This window comes from Drosophila navojoa, chromosome 5 (assembly GCF_054131105.1).
Source record: "Drosophila navojoa isolate 15081-1374.11 chromosome 5, UAZ_NAV_1.0, whole genome shotgun sequence".
Taxonomy (NCBI): domain Eukaryota; kingdom Metazoa; phylum Arthropoda; class Insecta; order Diptera; family Drosophilidae; genus Drosophila; species Drosophila navojoa.
Window position 1 is genome coordinate 8,263,809 of NC_142893.1, and position 19,419 is coordinate 8,283,227.

At 37.8% G+C, this 19,419-nt stretch overlaps 3 protein-coding genes across 6 annotated transcripts in view; 1 reads left to right on the forward strand and 2 right to left on the reverse strand.

The window, feature by feature from the left end:
* Elk (Eag-like K[+] channel) overlaps nucleotides 1-19,419 on the forward strand; it is a 78,781-nt gene that overhangs the window by 3,163 nt on the left and 56,199 nt on the right. The window lies entirely within an intron of this gene.
* Nucleotides 1,676-5,396, reverse strand: LOC149091008 (uncharacterized). The gene has a single exon (XM_089261162.1). It carries the CDS (start codon nucleotides 5,228-5,230, stop codon nucleotides 1,832-1,834), a length of 3,399 nt encoding a protein of 1,132 aa, XP_089117288.1. The 5' UTR covers nucleotides 5,231-5,396; the 3' UTR covers nucleotides 1,676-1,831.
* On the reverse strand, nucleotides 16,480-19,387 carry PPO1 (Prophenoloxidase 1). Its single transcript, XM_018106337.3, has 6 exons — nucleotides 18,936-19,387; nucleotides 18,731-18,866; nucleotides 18,165-18,659; nucleotides 17,474-18,107; nucleotides 16,907-17,159; nucleotides 16,480-16,807 (listed from the first exon to the last, which is right to left on the reverse strand). The coding sequence occupies exons 1-6, from the start codon at nucleotides 19,286-19,288 to the stop codon at nucleotides 16,612-16,614; spliced, it is 2,067 nt and encodes a 688-aa protein (XP_017961826.1). The 5' UTR covers nucleotides 19,289-19,387; the 3' UTR covers nucleotides 16,480-16,611.

A 19,419-nucleotide genomic window follows, 5' to 3' on the forward strand; every position in this document is an offset into this window, starting at 1 on the left:
TCGCCATTGCGTCAGCTATTTAATTGGTCGTAAATGAATTTCCTCACCTGGCCGGGCCGACAGCTTCTGCCAGCACCTGTCATCAGCATTAATATCAACAGCTGAACCTCAAACTCAGCCGCATGACCTCTTCCTCCTTTCCCCCTCCATTCCCCCACGGTCAGGCCTAAGCTGTTTGCTCTGCAAAAATTTCTATAGCATACTTTTCAGGGCACGCTGTCTCTCTCTCTCTCACTCTCACTCCCTCTGCGTTGCTTTCTAGCTGCGGTTTAAAGCCATAAAAGGCAGCCATAAAAAACTCGACAATAAACGCGCATTGCTTAGCATCAAAATTAACAAACTAGAAACAACAGCTAGTTGCAGTTTTTTCCGCTGTTTTTTTTTTTATTAAAATTTAAATTTTTTATGCATATATTTTGCTTTTATGCACATATTTCGCTTTGCCTGTCTATCTAAGGCACTTGACCGAGTTTTTATTTCATTTTTGCTTCGGTCCAGGGACCAACACGCAGTTGCTGCTCTGATTTTAATACTACGCAAACATAAAAATTTTTGGGTCATGGGTTTATCTAAATTGGAATAAGCGGATATTTTATGGCTCTTAGCCTCAGTCCGGCTTACGCTTAGCTAAAGTTTAATAAATTTTAGATAATCTGTAGGCAATGGTAACTTGATGTTTGCCTGACGCTTGAATAAACATTTGATTTTATTTGTTTATAAATCCTTGCATACATTTTTCATTATTTCAAATTGATGTATAATTAAAAAAATAATATAATTTAATTTCGTCTATAAGTTTCCTATTTTTATAGGGTATTTTAGTGGTCCAACTCGAATTTTTCTGGCTTGCTATAGTTTTATTTTGTTCTTGTTTTAGCCCCGCTGTGATTATTTTTGTTTGCTGGCTTGTAAACGCGCCAGCTTATAAAATGGTTTTTATGCATTGCCTTTAGCACAGTAAAAATACTAAAAATACTCAAATAAAATAAAAAAGGGCTAAAAAGCTTAAAATGAATAATAATAAAAAAAAGAGTAGAACAACGCAAAGGCGGTTCACGTTTGATGCGTTGCACCTGACATTATTCAAACAGTTTGGCATTTCACATTTGCATAAGGCGAAACAAAGAACCTCTCTAGAGCCATGAAAAGGTCAATCCATGAAAATTTAAAATTGTTCTCTTGTATGTGCATATATAAGTCGCATCAAATGATTCGTTAAAATAACTCTAAATAAATAGATAACTCTTAACTCTAACTATCGAATCTAATGAGAAAAATATGTAAATTGTTTGAATTTTATGATTATTTGTTGTGTAGCAAATTATTTCTAAGAAAATTATTTGACGAGCGATCAAACAAAAAACAAAGTCTTATATGTAGAATATAGCTAAGGTATTATAGAAATTTTCTTATGGAATTCTATGAAACAAAAAATTATTTTAGGCAAATAAAAAAAAAAAAAAAATAAATAAATAAATAAATTAAAAAAAAAAAATAAAAAAAAATAATAATAAAATAAAATAAATTATTCACAACAATTTTCCTACACATCATAATATAGAGTTTTCTATTGATTGCTGATTGATTTTGCAAAATTTGTAAAAAAAATACAATAAAAAATGCAAAAAAAAATAATAATTAAAACATATTCTTCGCCATAAAAATAAATAGCTAAATTATATTACTGCTAAAATTTATTATACACACAGAAATCGTACACTTTGTGTGATTCGGACAGAACAAAAACTTTTCGCCTTTTTCCCATTCGAGTCTCTGCACAAATTGAAGTCAAATCTCAAAAGCCTATTGCTAGTTTAGCTTTTGCTGGATTTCACCAATTCCCGCAGATACTTAAATTGGAAGATTCTTGTTGCTCACTCGCAGCGCTGTTGCTGGACCTCATCATCTGGCGGTAATAGATGCGTAGATCGAGTGTCTTCAGCTTGCGCAGCATTTCGGGCATATACGGCTGCATGGGCAGTGGGGGATGTTGCTTTAATATATCCCATATTTCGCTATCATTTCGCGATTCTTCTTCTTCTACGTTTTCTAACTGAACCTCGCGCTCTATCGGTGGCTTTTTGCTGCGCTTCGATTGATCGATGCCGCTCGAAATGCTTTGGATCGAGAAACTCGATTGGCTTTGCAGCTGTAGCAGTTCAAGACTCTTCGATATTGATAGGAAATCATATGCGGTTTGTGTGGGATTGAAATGTGCATGATGCATTGAAGGTTTCTTCATAGATTTCCTTTGTTTGTCTTTCTCTCTAGTTTGAGTTCTTCTAATCAGATTTTGCAGCGATATTTTGGGCATTGGCGCTACGAATGGCATTGCCAATGCCTGTGGCGATTGAGCACTTGCCATTGGCCAATGGCCGTCGGTGCTTGTTCTTGATTGCTTATCACTTTGCAGAGTATCATCGATTGTCTTCTGTGGTCCGTAGGGATTTTTATAGGCAACAACTTTGTTCAACGACAAAAATGTGCGAAGTTCCTGCGTTTCATTCGCTGGCATTTCGTAAGTTTCTGCAGTAATCTGTTTATGATTCGCCTCTATTTTGTCTATCGCATCTAAATTCATCTGTTTGCTTTCCATATTCGCATGCCCATTTCGTCTTCTTTGTTCAATTAGAAAATCTTGCAGCTCCTGCGGTAGAGCTGCTTCCACTTGTTCAGGCGCTGCATTGGCTGCCAATGATTGGGCATCTAAATCTCTGGACTCTAGAGTAGAATGACTAAATAGCGTTGCTAGAGACACTGAACTGTTGTTGTTGCCACCCGCAATACGGCTACGTTTGACTTCCTGTTCAACCGAGTTTTTTTTTTGCTGCCCTCGGCAATGTTTGGCAGAAGAAGAAGAAGAAGAATAATCACTAGCGCGCTCTCTAAGCGTTTGCATGTTTTTTACACTTGCAAAATATTTGCTGCTACTTGAATCTCTCAAATATGATTTAGTTTTTAATTTAGTTAATTTATCTAGAGATTGTTTCTGCAATTTCAGTTTGTTCTTTTCGATTTTCCTTAAGTACAATAGATTTTCGACGCGATATTGCAATTGCCGCAAATCTCTTTCATCAATTAGACTCTCTGGCGACTTTTGCTCAATGTCAATCAACTTTTTGAGACTTTTAACGTGTGTCATAACCTCGCGCAGCTGTTGATTTCTCATCTCGCCTTCAATGCTTTTCAGCATAATCAAAAAGTTTTCGTAGCGTATTCGATTATGCAATTGTCTATCACTCAGTGGATGATTCTCTTTGCTTGACCTCTGGAATTTTCGCGCACTCACTTTACTTTCGATTTCATTCCCTTTCTGTATCAGTTTCTCGATTTCCAATATGTTTTGTCTTTGATGGGTATGAAGCGATTTCTTAGAGCTTCTCTTGCACTTTCGATTAAACGACATGTCGTCTGAATTATGTAGTTGGCTTGTAGCCTGCGAGGTCTGCTCCATATGTTTTCCCTCCTCCTTGTTCTTCTTCATTGATTTTCGGCTGAAGCTATCGCTAGGTAAAATTATTCTGAACTTGGCATCTTCATCATGAACTAGTGTCGATTGTTTATCAATACTATATTTCGATAGCCTTCGGACATGCTTGTTCAGCTCCTCAATGCCATCGACATGAATAGATTTCCTTTTCGATTGTTTGTTTGCCTCATTCGTTTGCTTAAGATCATTTATTTTCTGCTCAAATGTCTTCAACACTTTCACATGCATTTCGTATTCCTTTTCTCTATTCATTTTCATTTCACGTTGCTCGAATTCATTTTCCATCATTGCATTTATTTCCCTTTTTTTGTTCCTCATCAGTTTCTTGAGTTTGTTCAGCTTCTGTTCATAGTTTTGCAAGGTCTGCAGATCTCTTCTATATTGCTGTGTGCCTGAAGCGTTTGCTTGTCTTGCAGGAGTTGGTGATTTTTGGTCTTCCTTTGAGGTTTTTCCCAGCTGTTTAGCTGAGCGCTCTGACGCACGCAGCTCTCGACTTTTATGTTTTCTCTTTCTACCCTTCGATTTTCTCTGTCTGCGTGGAAAGTGATAATCATCATTGGATTTCGTTGCGGTAGGTTCTTTGGGCTTATCGAATGAGTTTTCTTTTCTAATAAAATTCGAAAGGGTTTCAGTTCTATTTAGTCTTTGTTCTTTGTTGCAGTAATTTATGGGAATAACTGCTTTTGGATTCTTGAAACTCTTTTTATATTCCTGCAGGCATCTTTGGAATTTGGCCTTTGCTGGAGGCACTTCATGGAGTTTTTGATCTTTAGCTATATTATTGTGCCGATTTTTAGTTTGTATTTTCATTAGCTTCGCTCCATACATCTGAAATTGCTCCTGGTAATTCGTTGTATATGGAGAGTCTTTGGGCTTGCCCCTCGAGAATGTTGAGCTATTGAGATTTGCATGCATCGCTACATCGAAATTGGCCGCATTCCATGGATTGTATTCGTGCATATTTTCAATATAGGTTGGCCTTGCCTTACGCTCTACTTGAATTTTGCGCTGCAGTTGATCTTCTGTTAGGGTATTATATGGCAGAAACTTGTCCTTCAATGGCTTGGGAGCTCTGCCAGCTGGAGCTTCGTCGCTTGTTCGTTTGCCATGCTTGAGCAGCCTTTCGGGCGCCTCACTCATGCGCTGCTCCAGCTCCTTGAGGCGTCTGAGTTTCTGCTTTAAGAGCTCTACTTCATAGGGATTGCGACACATTTTGAGTTGCTTTAAAATCGCACGCTTCTCACTCTGGTAGTTAGTATATGGCGCTGGTGCTGGAGCTGGTTCGGTTCGTTCGCACCTGCGACGCTTCACTGTAGCATTAGCTTTGCTCTGCCCGTCACGAAAGCATTTGACAAATTCATCAGAAATTGTGCTTTCTGCTTTCTCAACGGGCAGATCAGAAACTAATCTCTCGCCCTTCGGCTGCTGCTTGCTCTGGCTGATGTACCTGAGAAGGTAGGCTGCACATTTCTCCTCCTTTTCGCTGCGATCGATGTTCGTCTTCTGGTCGACAATCTGGCGCAGCATGTGCTGGCGCTTCTTGTCGTCACTGGCGAAATAGCTCCAGTAGTCACAGAAATCCCTATTCAGATTATTCCAATCGAGCTTGTCGATCTGGGACGCATCCAGTTGGTCGAGTTTCCTCACGAAACAGCTGCGATCCAGCAGCAACGGCTGCAACTGACATTGAGCGCGATCGATCTCGGAGCTCAGAATGTCACTGCTTTGCAGCACTTTCATCTTTACACTAGGAATTTTCGTTCACTTTCTTTTTTTTTGTTGATTTTTTTTAAGTGTTATTTGGATAAAAAATAATTTCGTTTTTGTTTGTAATTTGTAGAAATGCAGAAATGTTTGTCATTTTGATTGACATAAATCAAAGTAATCACATTTGGTAATGGAAATTAAAATACTTTATATATATATATATATTTGTTTTTTCTCTAAAAATTATTTATTAATAATTGTCTTAAAGGATTCTCCGCACTTAAAATGAGTATATTCACGTATATAGTTAAAAGATTGCTGCCTGGCGCTGCAACTGTAGTCTGTGCTGTGCTTGAACTAGTTCATTTCTGTGCCAAATTGAACTAGTTCAAACACAGCACAGCGGCCACAGCTAGAGCTCCTCGCATTGCAATTGAATCAACTTATTGTCTAAGCGCTTCTCACACTCGCTGAGCACCTGATAGCACGCAATCAGATTCTGCGTCAGCGTTTGCTTTGGCGGTTTCGATTTCCACTCGGGTTTTTGTGTGCTCTCGCTAGCTGATGAGCGGCTCGACCACTGATTGCTGGCCATCAAATGGGATTTATAGAACTGCTTCAGTTCGTCGCGCTCCATACGCTTGCGCATCTCCATCATATACGGCGGCTCGGGCAGGGTCTGCTTTAGGCCGCGGCATATGTCACAGCTGACGGTTTTGGTAGGGTTTGGTTCGATGGCCTCTGGCATTTTCATTGCTTTTCTACTTATTCTCTTCTTCTTTCGTTTCGATTTTCTGACCGCAGCCTTGGTCCTCTTCTTCTTACCGCTCTTCACCTCGCTGCGCATGCGCTGAATGATGCTCGACTCGTAGGGGCAGGGCCAGTTGTGGGGCAGCGCCTTGAACATGTCCCACGTCATTTTGTTCGCTTTCATGAAATTGATAACGTGCGCTTCGACATCTATCGGTGCATATGCATATCTATCGGCATCTACACCTAATCTATCGCCAGAAATTTGTGAGCCGCGTGTGCTGATCGATACGAAACTCAAGTTTCTTCCATGCAAGTGTGGAAATGAGACAAATGGATAATTTGTTGGCGTTGGAACCGAATGTAATGATGATATGTCTGGATGTTTACTGGTTTTCGACTTGTCTTTGGTGTCGGCAGAGTATGTCAATTCCGATTCGGAGGCTTGCAGCACTGGCTCCGACTCTGCTCGCTGTGTCTGTTGGGGTTTGTGCTTCGTCAGCGATTGCTGGGACTGAGTTTTGTGCTTCGTCAGAGATTTTCCGGATTGGACTGATGCCAAGCGACGCCTCAAACTTATTTGAGATCTATTCCTAGCTGCTATCACGGCCAGCCGTTGGAGTTTCCTCAATTTCTTCAAGTGCTTAATTGAGATGCTGCTATCGGAATCGATATTAGCGAGATTCATTGACTCTTTCACTAGATCTGTTTTCGATTTACTTTTCGTTTTTCGTATTTTTGATTTTGTCTCTGGCTCTACAATTTCATTGTTCTGTCCGTCTGTCGCTGTCAGTGCTTCTGCTTTGGCCCTGGCCATCGCGTTCGCCTTTTCATTTATATGTCGCACAATATCAAATAAGTTCTCCTGCACAATCTTTTCCCGCTGTGCGGCCTCTAATATCTTTATATATCTAATCTGGGTTGAGTCATACGTTTTGGACTCCAACTTTGTATAGTAGTTCTTGATTGACAGCCTTTTCTCGTAGATCGGCGCTGCTTCCGATGGCCTCCGACTATCGCCTTGCTCATCAGCCAGCAGATCCTTAACATCATCATTGATCAAATCGTCAGCCGTGATATCTGTAAAAACCTCAGCGATAACGACCTCGGGTACAATGACGACGGATACAGATTGAGATGGAGTGCAGGATTTATCAGCTGATTCTCTTTTGTAGGACTTTAGTTTCTTGAGCTTGAGTTTGGCTCTTTTTTGGAGGGAAATGCGTTTAGTTTTCTTACGCCAATGCTCGACCTTCAATCGTTTTTTCTCCAACTTCATCGGCATGTCATCGATGTCCGTCTTGTTGTCTTGCGCCTCTGTGGTCTGTGGAGCAGCACTCTCTATTTCCTCCATTTGGTTTGGCAACTCATGAGCTTTCTCTAACGGCGTCTCTGTACGGGAACTGATATTTGAAGAGTCTCTTTTCAATTTCTTTGATTTCTGGTGCTTATCTAAACTTGAATGCTTACTTTTGAGTTTCTCATCACGTGCATTTTTGTAGATCTTCAATTTCTTGTGCTTTAACGTGGGCATATTTTCATTCGTGGAACTTCTTTTACTTCTCCGACGTGTTGATGTGTCTTTCGAGGGTCTTTTGTGCGTTTTGTTGTAGGACTTAATCCATTTGTTGTAGATGTCTGGCAAGTTGTCATATGGATCTGTGGACACTGGCATTGTGCTACTACCTGAAACTTTATTGTCCGTTAAGATGGATGATGAATTCTTAGCAGCTTTTGCTCTACTTATATTCGCATATTTAGGCATAATATCTGTGGGTTTTTCTTTAACTAAAACTCTACTGCTACTGGAAGTGTTACTGGAAGAGGTTTTCCTCAATTCATTCTTAGGATGAATATCTACTTTAGCTGTAGACATCTTTGAGCTATTGCTTCCTTGATTCTTATAGTATTTGGGTATTTCATATATTTTATCTGCCGACATTTTTAAACTCTTGCTTGTCAATTTCTTCGAGTACAGCGGCTGATTATCTATTCTATCTGCAGACAAACACATTTTTGAACATTTTCTTTTCTTACTCTGCCGATCTGTCGATTCGATCCATTCATCTGATGGAGAATCGTCCGCTGACATTGATTTTTTCTGACTGTAGACCAATTTTCTTTTGTGAGGCTGCTCATCCGCAAATTCTGATAGATTCTCTGTGAATTGATCATCCGCCGACCTCCAACCTCGACTGAGTTTATGCTGCTGATGGGTGGACATGACCTGGGCTTGGGTTGGTTTGCTTCTGATATCAGGTAGAGATCGGAAGTTCTTCTTTCCCCTAGCTTCTGGCTTAGATAAGCTAGCTATTTGACGTGGCTTTTTCTTAACTGGCGCGTTGGGCTTGTGAAAGCAGCCCTTAAACTCATCGTAGATGCGATCATAGTCATTCTTCCCTGGTTCAATGGCTGTGAACATTTTGACAAACTTGGATGCTTTCTCGCTGCGCAGATAATCAGTAAAGCCACGATTTGCCGCCCTGGAGCGCTGCTGCTGCACAGACGTAAGGGGCTTCTGTCCATTGGCATAGAAGTTCCACCAGCTGTGAAATGTATCCTGGCTCTGCAGTCCGGCTGGAAGTCCTTTCGATTGATTTCCCATGCTCGTCAGCTTACGGTGCAGCGACTTGTGACTCAAGACGCTGCCCGCCGGCACTGCCCGCCCGTGGGCGTTGAGTGTCAACAAGGCGCGACCCAAATTACGCATAATAGTTGTGCAGATTTGATTCAAGATTGGACATAAAACACTCAATCACATTTAGTGATGGTTAGAATTTTGCTTCTGCTTAGATCCTAGTTCCTGTTTGTGCATCACTTGCAATTTATTAAACTGTAAATTTGTTTCATCTGCTTGAATTGAAATTCGTAACAGCTGTGATAATAATTGAAATTTAACGATTTTCCTTTTGGAACTGTTCTTTACAATGTAAACGTGCGGTTCGCAATATTTACCTTTTGTTTTTATTGTATATTTGCAATTAATTTGTATTAAAAATACATTTAATAAAAAATTGTGTGTGCAAGTAACTCATATACATCTTCAGATATTTTAAAAAAGGGGATATTGGTTTTGTGTAATGTTTAATTAAAATAATTAAAATTAAATTATAAATTCGATACAAATTTGCATGCAATATTTATTTATTTATTAATATATTTTTAAAATGCTTTAATTTTTTTTTTATTATTATTTTTTTTTTTTTGGGATTATTTTATGCAAATATAATTTTTTGATAAATATATTTTATGCTATTTTATTTTGTTTTTTCTTGTACGTATTTCCATTTTATGTATGTATTACTTTATATTACATTTTTATTGATTATTCTATGTAAATATAATTTTATTTTTATTTATTTTATTATGTAAATATAATATTTTAAATTTTAATTTTGTTTTAAATGTATTTTCATATTATTTTTTCATATTATATTTGCAATATTTTTTATCCACGCAGGTAAAATAATATTTAAAAAAAGCATACAGAGTAATCATGCCCGATTGCAATATTCTTCACTTTATTTTAATGTTTGTACTGCATGATTGTTAAAACTTTATAATAGAAATGACAGCTGTGCGTCTGCCTTGAAAACGCTTTGTTTTCTGCGTTTCCCCAGTTAGCACGCTGCTGCAACTTAAAACACATATAAAGAGTACAGCACACAGACACCCTCACGCACACACACACACCCCTGCACACAAACAAAGCGACATGCTCACACTGCATGCCCTCACATGCGTTTTATGCATGTAAAAAAATATTTTTAGTTTTGTCTCTGCCTTGAATTACTGTAATTCTATGCGCATTGTATAACACGAATAAAGCTTCAATGTACCTTCGGGCATTTAAATGTCAGATGGGGCTATGTGTTGAGGGCGCAATACTCTCATGTAAAATTTAATATGCAACTCTTGCAGATGCTGGCGAGCATGTATTTTAGATAAATATATATATATATGCATAAGAGACTGAAATGCCATGTATAAGAATAGAATTTAATCTTGGCTTGGTCTGTTGAGTTAATACGGGAGTAAAATGTTAAATTTTCATATGCAGCTGCTGTAAATATATTATAATAATATAATTTAAATATTATAGATTTTTAACTAAGGTTTTCTTAACCCTTTTATTCTAATAATTTTTTGATATTTTCTTATTTAAATATATGAATATATTTTTCATATATATATATACATATATATTTAATATAGATTTCATATATATTTTTATATATATGCAAAATATTAATATAATTATTATTATATTATTATATTTCTATTTCATTCAATAAATATAAATGTATTTACAATATATTACTTTTTACTTAACTTACAACAATTGTAGCTTTTATAAAATATGAAATTGAATTGGTTTGATATCTACTTAAATATATCTGAGTAAACATTTAAAACCATTCAGTTTAAGTAAACATTCAGCCATGCAGTTTCATATAATTAATTTCCAGGTATTCGCCAACCTGATTTGACAGTTCATTGATCTAAAAAATCAAAAAGTAAAGCAATTGTATTGTGCATCAATAAACAGTTTGTTTATGTTAAATGGATAGGTTCCTCTTGACTCCTCTCTTGGGTGCTTAACGAGCCAGGCAGACGACTACATTTGCCGTTCGCATACACTGTTTATTATTGTAGTTCTTTATTTATTTATTTATATGCCCGCCATCGTGTGTGTGCGTGTGTGTGTGTTTGTGCATATAAAGCATATAGCTTAAAATAACACAGGTGCTTTGATAGACATTGATTCTACTGTTTGTAACTGAATGCAGAAAAAAGAGGAAGAGCAAATTGAAAGAGATAATATTAAAATTGTATTTTCGCACAACATATGGACGAATCAGTGGCAAAAAGGCGATCGGCAAAGCAAGGCCATGGCGCTGCCTGGATGAACTGCTATAAACAGTCGCACTGCTCGTTTATTAGCAATTAATTTTCATATTAACAGCCAAAAGGTAAAAACACGAAAACGCGTGGACATGTTGAGTAAACATACAACAAAAATAGCAACAACAGCAAAAAAAAAAAAAAGAAGACAGAAGCGTAAATATAAACTACATAGCAACAGGCCATGAATTCGCTGAAAGTAAAATTTAAAAAATATATACATTTATTTCAAGTACTTTAATATGCATTAATTTATTTAACGAATTACAGAGAGCTTTATGTGGCTTATAAACTGCTTTAGTCTGCATGGTAATCTACATTGAAATGCAGTTTTTTTTTTATTTAAATTGAAATTCAACATTTGCTGTGACCTTCGTGGTAGTTTTTTATTCTCTGTCATTGCTTCAATTGGTCCTTGAACAGGAGATGGCTGCACTTTTTCAATGGCATTCAAGCTGCTCTTCTCGGCTCTGCTCTGCTCTGCTCTGTTGTGCTCTGCCCTGCTTTGAAACGTGCTTATTTAATGGTCTATTCCATTTCGATTTCTTGCTTACATTAGAGCATCTCGTAATATAAAGCCCGCCTCAAAGCATAATTGCAAACAATTAGCATGTTCATGATAGCACAAGATGACAAAACACAATAAAAAAATGAATGTGCAGGACGTTAATATACCCAGCATTGGATTAATTGAGAAATGAAGAGAAGAGAGTAAACTGGTAGAAGATAAAAGAGCTGTATTAAATGGCAGAATGGATAGATGAAGGCTAAGAAAATGAGCTGGCATTAGATAACCGACAGAGTATAAGATGACAGAATGAGCTTGTATAAGATACTGAAACTGAAAGAGCTAGTATTAGATGGCAGACGGAGCTGGTATAATATAATAAAATAATATAGAATAATGTAGTAGAAGAAGAGACGTATAATAAATCTGAATGAGCTAATAGAGCTAAATGAGTTGATATTGATAAAATGAATTGGTATTGGATGAGATTGTATAAGATGAGAATAAGAGCTGGTATAAGATGACAGAAAGATCTGTTGTACGAGTGATTGATGTAAGACTTTTAAAATGATCTAGTATAAGACACACAAATCCTTTAATATAAGAGTGATTGGTATACAATATTAGATCGAGCTGGTATAGATCTTATATCTTTATAAGAATGCTGTTGCATAAGACTGATTGGTATAAGGGATTAAAATGCTATGGCATAGTTTATCAAACCAATTTTAAGATTAATTAAAGATATATATATATATATATATATCTATAAGAGTATATATATACCTAATATAAGAGTCAAAGGCAATGTTCATTTAATATAGTCCTATATTGCATTTAAACGGCATATTCAACATTCTAAAGTTGCCTTTCATTATTTACCTTTGCCTTCAGTCCATTATACCCCAATTGAGTGGTATAGATTCCCGTACGTATTATGTCTGTTGAAATCTTCTACTATGCTGCTTTAGTCTGCTATCGGATTTGCTTTGTTGTGCAGAAATGCTGCAATCATTAGGGCAAGTCATAAAACCGTAAAATGCTCCGCATTACCGATTGCCAATACATAAGCCAAGAGATGTGAATAGATGGGCGCCTTCGTGTGAGTGTGAGTGTGTGTGTGTGTGTTGTATAAGTAGAAGGTTACGTACTTCTAATCCAGCTTGACTACTCATATTATCTAGTCAGTGAGCGCGCTTGAATGAGCGCACAAGAATTGACTTTAGCTCTAGATGCCCAACTCTTTGGCTTATGCGCAATTAGGCATCCGTTCAACTTGGCCATATAATATTAAAATAGCACATATATCTCTCTATATCCATATCTGTATATATATGCTTGTTAACACATATGCTGGGGCATAGGCAAAAAATAGCACATGGCTGGCATAGGCAAGCAGCAAGTTGTTCGTGTCGCATGGCCATAAATATACACAGTACGTAGTACATGAATCTCCCCATTCACATGAGCACATGTTTCTGCTTCGGCTGGCTGAAGGCGTGAGAGAATGCGCCAAATAAACGTTCCCAACAGTTTTAGTTTTGACTCAGATTATCGAATTGCTTTTGCTTTGGCCAACTATATTAGCTAGCAGGTGTTTCGATTTTACTTTCCATAATTCAACAAGTGCAACTGCAACAAGGTCTGCCGTGTAGCTGAATCTAAACATGTGTAAAAGTTGTTAGACTCACTAGCCATAAATATTCATATACATCTATACGTGTCTCTATAGACTATCTGTAAACATAGAGTAGTAGTAGTAGTAGTAGAGGTGTGTATATATAATCTCCAATGATAGAGTGCTATTTCATATTGCTCTAGGCCTCTAGGTATTTAATAAAATCCACAATTTATTGCATTTGCTTTCGTTATATTTTGAGTATACAACTATCAAGTAAGTTTTAGCTTCTTTTTCAGTATTATAAGGCTTCTACTTATCTGATTTGTAGTATAAGTTTCCGTTTTTATTTAACATTTTTTATTGGTTTTTATCTATACATTTTTTTTTAATTCACTAGCAAATAAATATTGTTAATATGTATAAATATATTAAATACTATTAATTGTACACATTTAAATATATTTCAAATGCTCTTGATGCTTTGTTGGATTGTCATTTCATACATACATATATTTGTATTTTTTATATCCAATCGCTTTTATGCTAGATACTTGAATATATATCATATATTAAAAAAATTAGTTTGCATTATATAGTTGCATATATTTTAGTATTTTTTTTTTTAAATAAAATGATATTATATCTATCATACAATTTATGTAAAATTTATTATCACAATATATATTATATATATAATTTAAATAATTTTAAATATTATACAATCTTTATAAATATATTCCCCCATGCAAAGTGCAAAAGTGTATTTTCTAGCTATAGCTATACTATTTCCTGCAGTTGCATATATGTATATTTATATACATATACATATGTACATACGATATTTATCATTGATAGACTTTTTAATAGGCTTCTGGCAATTTGAGCAGCTTTTGAAGACTTGCGTTTCGCTTCATTTGTGTGCAGCAAAAATGATTTAATGAAAATTTTCACACGCAAAATTAAACATGAAATTGCGGGCAACAAAATGGGCAGCCAGACATTCAATTTAATTAAACAGCAGACAAAAGTCGTATATACATATGTATGTATAGGCATATGTATAAATTTGTATAATGAAGGATAATTCTTAATGCTTTAGCTGTAGTTAATTACATTTTGAGCTTTCAAAAGGTAAACAAAGTCAGTTCGTTCGATTGTTTAACCAGGCAGCAGCAATATGCAAATTCTCTATAATATTTTTGCTATTCACTCAAATGTGTTGAGAAATTCCACTTCAAATAGCTTTTTACTCGAGGCCCGGCTTTGAGTTGGAAAATATATATATATATATATTTATATATATTTTTGCATAAACAAGAAGGAAAATAAAGCAAAGCCAAAGCCAAGTCAAATAAAATCAAATGAAAATCAAAATCAAATAGGCAAGCCGCAGCACGTAGGCAGCATTAATGCCCAACGCAAACAGCAGGACTACAAAAAAAATATATATAAAAAAAAGATGAAGAAGCCGAAAACGAAAGAAATAACAAATACGCCAACACATGGGCATAAAAAAGAAAAAAAAAACAGAAAAAAATGGGGACCTTCCTGGGCTGGCCCTCAGCTGCTTTACTATACATAAAGTTGGCCAAGTTATGTTAAATTGGCAGCTCCACGAAAATGCCCGTGGGCTAGCGAAATGAATTCAAGTATTTTTCAATGTGCCCACCACAAAATCTTTTCACATTTTTGCTATTTGCCTATTTATTATTTTTTTTTTTTTTTTTACATAAATACAAAAAACAAAATTCACTGCTACTGAAATTTAATTTGTTTCTAAGTGAAGCCAATAAAATATGCTCAGAAGCATGGGAAGAGAAATGAGAATGAAAATTTTAAAGCTGCATTTTATGACTTAAGGCTGGGGCAGTTCTTATTGCTATACTCATTCAAGAAAATGAAATGAATAGATTGGTTTTGTGCAGCTGTAGATATGAATGATACCGGGTAGGAATTTCAAATGTCTTGGTTATTGAAAGAGAATTCTGTAGTTGGGTAAGCCCGTCGGAAACATACTCACTTGTTTTGCTTTATGTTAAGATTGATTGCGCTCTATTTTATTTTTAAGGTTAGTCAATTTTTTTTTATATAACTGAGGCAAAATCTCAAAAAAAATTATATATGAAAATAAAAAACAAAATTAAATTAAATTAAATAAATTGTTCTCCATATACATAATATATACATAGTACACGTTTTTGATTTTAGATTAGCTAAGTAGGCTTTTTCTTTTAAATGTCTCTAACAGATATTCACTAGATTTTTGCAAAATTTTAGTGTAATGTAAACTTTTCAGATAAAAAAAAATTGTAAATACCGTTGTACTCTGTAAAATGGGAAAATTTTCGACTTAGAGCTGTGCTAAAATTATAAAACTTTTTTCAGTAATTGTTCGTTTGGGAGAGAAGCGTTGAGAAATCAATTTGTGCACCTATCAACGACAGCTGCGATATTATGTGCGTGTGTCCATATACAAATACCAGGCTATATCCCACCGATTTTCCAACTACCAGCTTGAGTTTGTCTCCTGGTTTTGCTCGGGCGGCGAGTCACTTGGAACTTTGACGGCGCGCAATATGCAGAATTAATTGCGGCATTCGCTAGCTGAAAGGAATATTAATAAGCGCAACACGTGCAGCGGTTTTGCCGGAAACTCTATTACAACAGCGACAGAGAAAGCAATAGCAGGAGCAGCAGCAGCAGCACGAGGAACAAAAGCATTTTGCCAGGAAGGAGACGGTGTTGTGGAAGGGGGGTGGGTAGCGCAATATCCGTGTCTGGACCAGGACCAATGCGAAAGTTTGTTGTGCGAAACGGCTTTGAAGTCTAATAGGATTAGCCTTGCCCTATTGCTCCCCCTCTCTTTGCCTCCTCTGCCCGAACAACTTTGCACCCATAACCGTTTAGTGGGCGTGGTTATATGAAGCACATAAACGGCAGCAGTCACAATTGCTATGTATGTGTTCATATGGTCGGTTGTGTGTGTGTGCACGTGTATATTCTTCCTGGCCATATTTGTATTTCTGGCCAAGAATCAACATTGAAAATAGAACATTAAACGTATAGCAAATATTGAAACAGGCTGCGTCTTTGATTTAATCATATAGAAAACATAAATATTTATTGGGATCGTAGGTATTTACATTCGCAAGTTTAGATAAATAAAACGAATTGGCAGCAACAAAAGCTAAGCCGCAAATTAATTTTATCTTAATCTTGGGAAAAAGTTGAGATATATTTCAGGTCGTAGTAAAAATACCCTTATATTTTATATTATTTTATATTTTATATATTATATTTTATATTTTATATTTTATATTTTATATTTTATATTTTATATTTTATATTTTATATTTTATATTTTATATTTTATATTTTATATTTTATATTTTATATTTTATATTTTATATTTTATATTTTATATTTTATATTTTATATTTTATTTTTTATATTTTATATTTTATATTTTGTATTTTTCAATTATACAAAGACAGCAGATTTGGTTGTAAATAGCAATTTCTTTTTATTTATGCGCTTTATAGAATAGTAGTATATATAATATATGAAATGTAGAGTGTCAATCGGATATCTGTGGGTTAATCAAAACGAGCGATTAGTCTCAACCAATCTTTAGCCAATAACGCGATCATTGAACTTGATGGTGATGTCAGTCTTGGCCATGTTGCTGAAAGCGCCCACAAGCTCATTCAGCGTATCGTTGGGCAGACGCCTGTCGAAGGGGAAGCCCATGGTGCGTTTGTCCGGATACAGTTTGTCCTTGAGGCCGCAGAACGAGTAGGCCGTGCTGCAGGCATCGTTCGGCGTGCTGTGGGTTGTACAATATTCGTTTTGGTAATTGCTCTTGATGGCTTAGTAGCACATCTGTGTGTGTGTGTGTGTGTGTGTGTGTGTGTGGTTTACTCACTTGCTTAGCTGTTGCACCGCATCCTGCGTGTAGTCCGAAATCATGACAAACAAATCGAATTGCATGCCCTCGGGCTTGCCCTTGGGCAGCAGCAGATGCTGCGGCCATCCACAGCCACAGAAACGGAAACGTGCCAGGTCATCCGCTGCGGTGGGCTGATAGCTGGCCCCAACGGCACGGAACGAACGCTCAAATGGTATGGCCACCGAGGAATCCGTCGATTCACGACGTATGGTATTCTCACCGGGCATCACTGTGAAGCCAAATTTATTATAGTTGAGATTAATGTGTAGAGTGTATAGATTATAGAGAGTGTATAGCATGAAGTCTAGAGAGTCTACAGAGTCTACAGAGTGTACATAGTCTACAGAGTCTTGATAGTCTTTAGAGTTTACAGAGTCTTCAAAGTCTACAGAGTCTATAGAGTTTACAGAGTTCACAGAGTCTACAGAGTCTACAGAGTCTACAGAGTCTACATAGTCTACAGAGTCTTACATAGTCTACATAGTCTACAGAGTCTTAAGTATACAGTATATAGAGTAGTATAAAAAATATTTCGCCACTTACGTTCCACTGTAAACTTATCCATTTCGATGGCCAATAGACGCTGCTCCTCGAGACGCAACGGCTGGTTGCGTTCATCGGTCTTGGGGCAGATGAAGATGCGGCAAGTGCCGGAGCGCCTGGGACCCGAATTGGTCACGTTGAACGTGTAGGTGTAGGGTGCGTTCTGTAGATGCCTAAATGTGGCTGTAATGTTCTCATCCTCAACGGGTCCAAAGTCCAAGCCGGCGGCTAAATTTGCCGACGATCTTTGCCAATAGGTGAGCAGAGTATTGGGACGGGCATTAGGGGCACCCAAGCGAGCCTCCACATAGGTGACATTGATGCCCTCAAAGCCCAATTGGGTGTTATTATAGACGGGCAATAGGGCCTTGTGCTTGTTGAAAATGGTATCGATGAATCCGTGCCATCTATAGAAAATGGGATCACGCATAGCCGTCGTCACATCGCCCATAACGCCAAAGTCCTCCAAGTGCCTGTAATCGGGATCATGGGCGAAGGAGATGATGGTGTGGCCCTGATTATGCAAATTGCCGTAGAACTGGTTGTTCACGGAGAGGGTGTTGCACGCCTCGATGATGTTGCCCAGTATATCAATGCCCCGCACTTCGTCCAAGGGAATGCGATTGCCTTGCGTCTGTGATGGAAGAGGTTATGAAAATCGAACTTACAAACTATCTGCTCATTTACTCACATCCTCAACGTAGCCCTGGTCAATGGCGGCCAGAATGCGATCGCGCCAGCGCTCCAACTCGGAAATCTCAATGTTGCCGTCGGGACGAGCGACATCGCTTAGCTGCTGCCTGGAGATGCGTGCCGGATAGGTGCGATTGTTGATGCTCGACAGGATCTTGGGGAAATAGCCCTCGGGTATTGCCTCACGTAGATTACTGAGCGGTATGGTGCGCTTCAGGCGGTTGCAGAACCGCTCGACATTGTAGCGTGCGAGCAGCTGATGATGCATGTAGTAGAAGAGCTCGCCGCGACGATCCTTGTTGACGACCTCCATGGGCCCGCTGGCCGGATAGACCAAATGCCAATGCCAGTGATGGCTATTGACGCCAATATCCTCACGGAAATAGGCCAAGTGCTGCTCATCCTCGCGATCCGAGGCCGTATAATTGGCGGGTATCTCCAAAACGCTGCGATTGCCGCTCTTGGCAATCACCGAAGCCTCCTGGCGGGCATCCTGTGCAGAAAATAGAAGAAATACTATATATCATATGCTGTTATTATGGGAATTACTTTGGTCTAGCTCACCTGTAAGACGGATGGCTCAATAAAGTTGCTTGGGAAGACCTGCGAAATGTTGGGAATTGGCACAGTGCGCGTGTCCGGGCGATGGGCAATGGCCACCGCGTAGCTGTACTGGAAGAGCACCGGATTAACGCGATCCCTGTGGAGTGAAGATAATATATGGACTAAGTTAATCAGACTCTATTCAGATTATAGTTGAATCGCTTACTTAGTATAGGCAGCCAGCGCCACGAACTGCTGCAAATTGGGCGCATCCAGGTACAGTTGAATCAGCTGGCTGGCAATTTCCTTATGCTTGGTGATGAAGAGCGAGAACTGCTGCTTGCGGCCCAGCTTGTCGGCGAACTCAAGATTTGGCTTTCTGGCCACTTCCCGAATGGGAATGCGCGTCTCCACATTCTGGCTAAAGCGATTGGAGACCTCCTCACTATTGTTGCGATAGCGATCCGTGTAGACGCTTTCGGGCAGATCGAAGACGGTCTTACCATTGTCACGTGTGGTGAACACCGGCTCCAGAGGACGTTGGAACAGCAATTCCAAGGCTTTCAAATCGGTATTCATATTGAGAGAGAGAGAGAGAGACTCTTCACCAGATTCAGTTACTAGAAATAGTTCTGCTCCACACAAGCTAAGGCAGCGCACTGTGACTTCTGTTGGCGGCGACTCGACTTTTTATAGCTCCTCGGAGGCCA

What these genes read in the sequence shown, in the direction of transcription:
- LOC149091008 (XM_089261162.1), bottom strand. Translation starts at nt 5,230, where the DNA reads ATGAAAGTGCTGCAAAGCAGTGACATTCTGAGCTCCGAGATCGATCGC.
- PPO1 (XM_018106337.3), bottom strand. Translation starts at nt 19,288, where the DNA reads ATGAATACCGATTTGAAAGCCTTGGAATTGCTGTTCCAACGTCCTCTG. An exon ending in TTGAGCCATCCGTCTTACAG is followed by an intron (nt 18,660 to 18,730) that starts GTGAGCTAGACC and finishes TTTTCTGCACAG; the next exon opens with GATGCCCGCCAGGAGGCTTC. An exon ending in ACCAGGGCTACGTTGAGGAT is followed by an intron (nt 18,108 to 18,164) that starts GTGAGTAAATGA and finishes CTTCCATCACAG; the next exon opens with ACGCAAGGCAATCGCATTCC.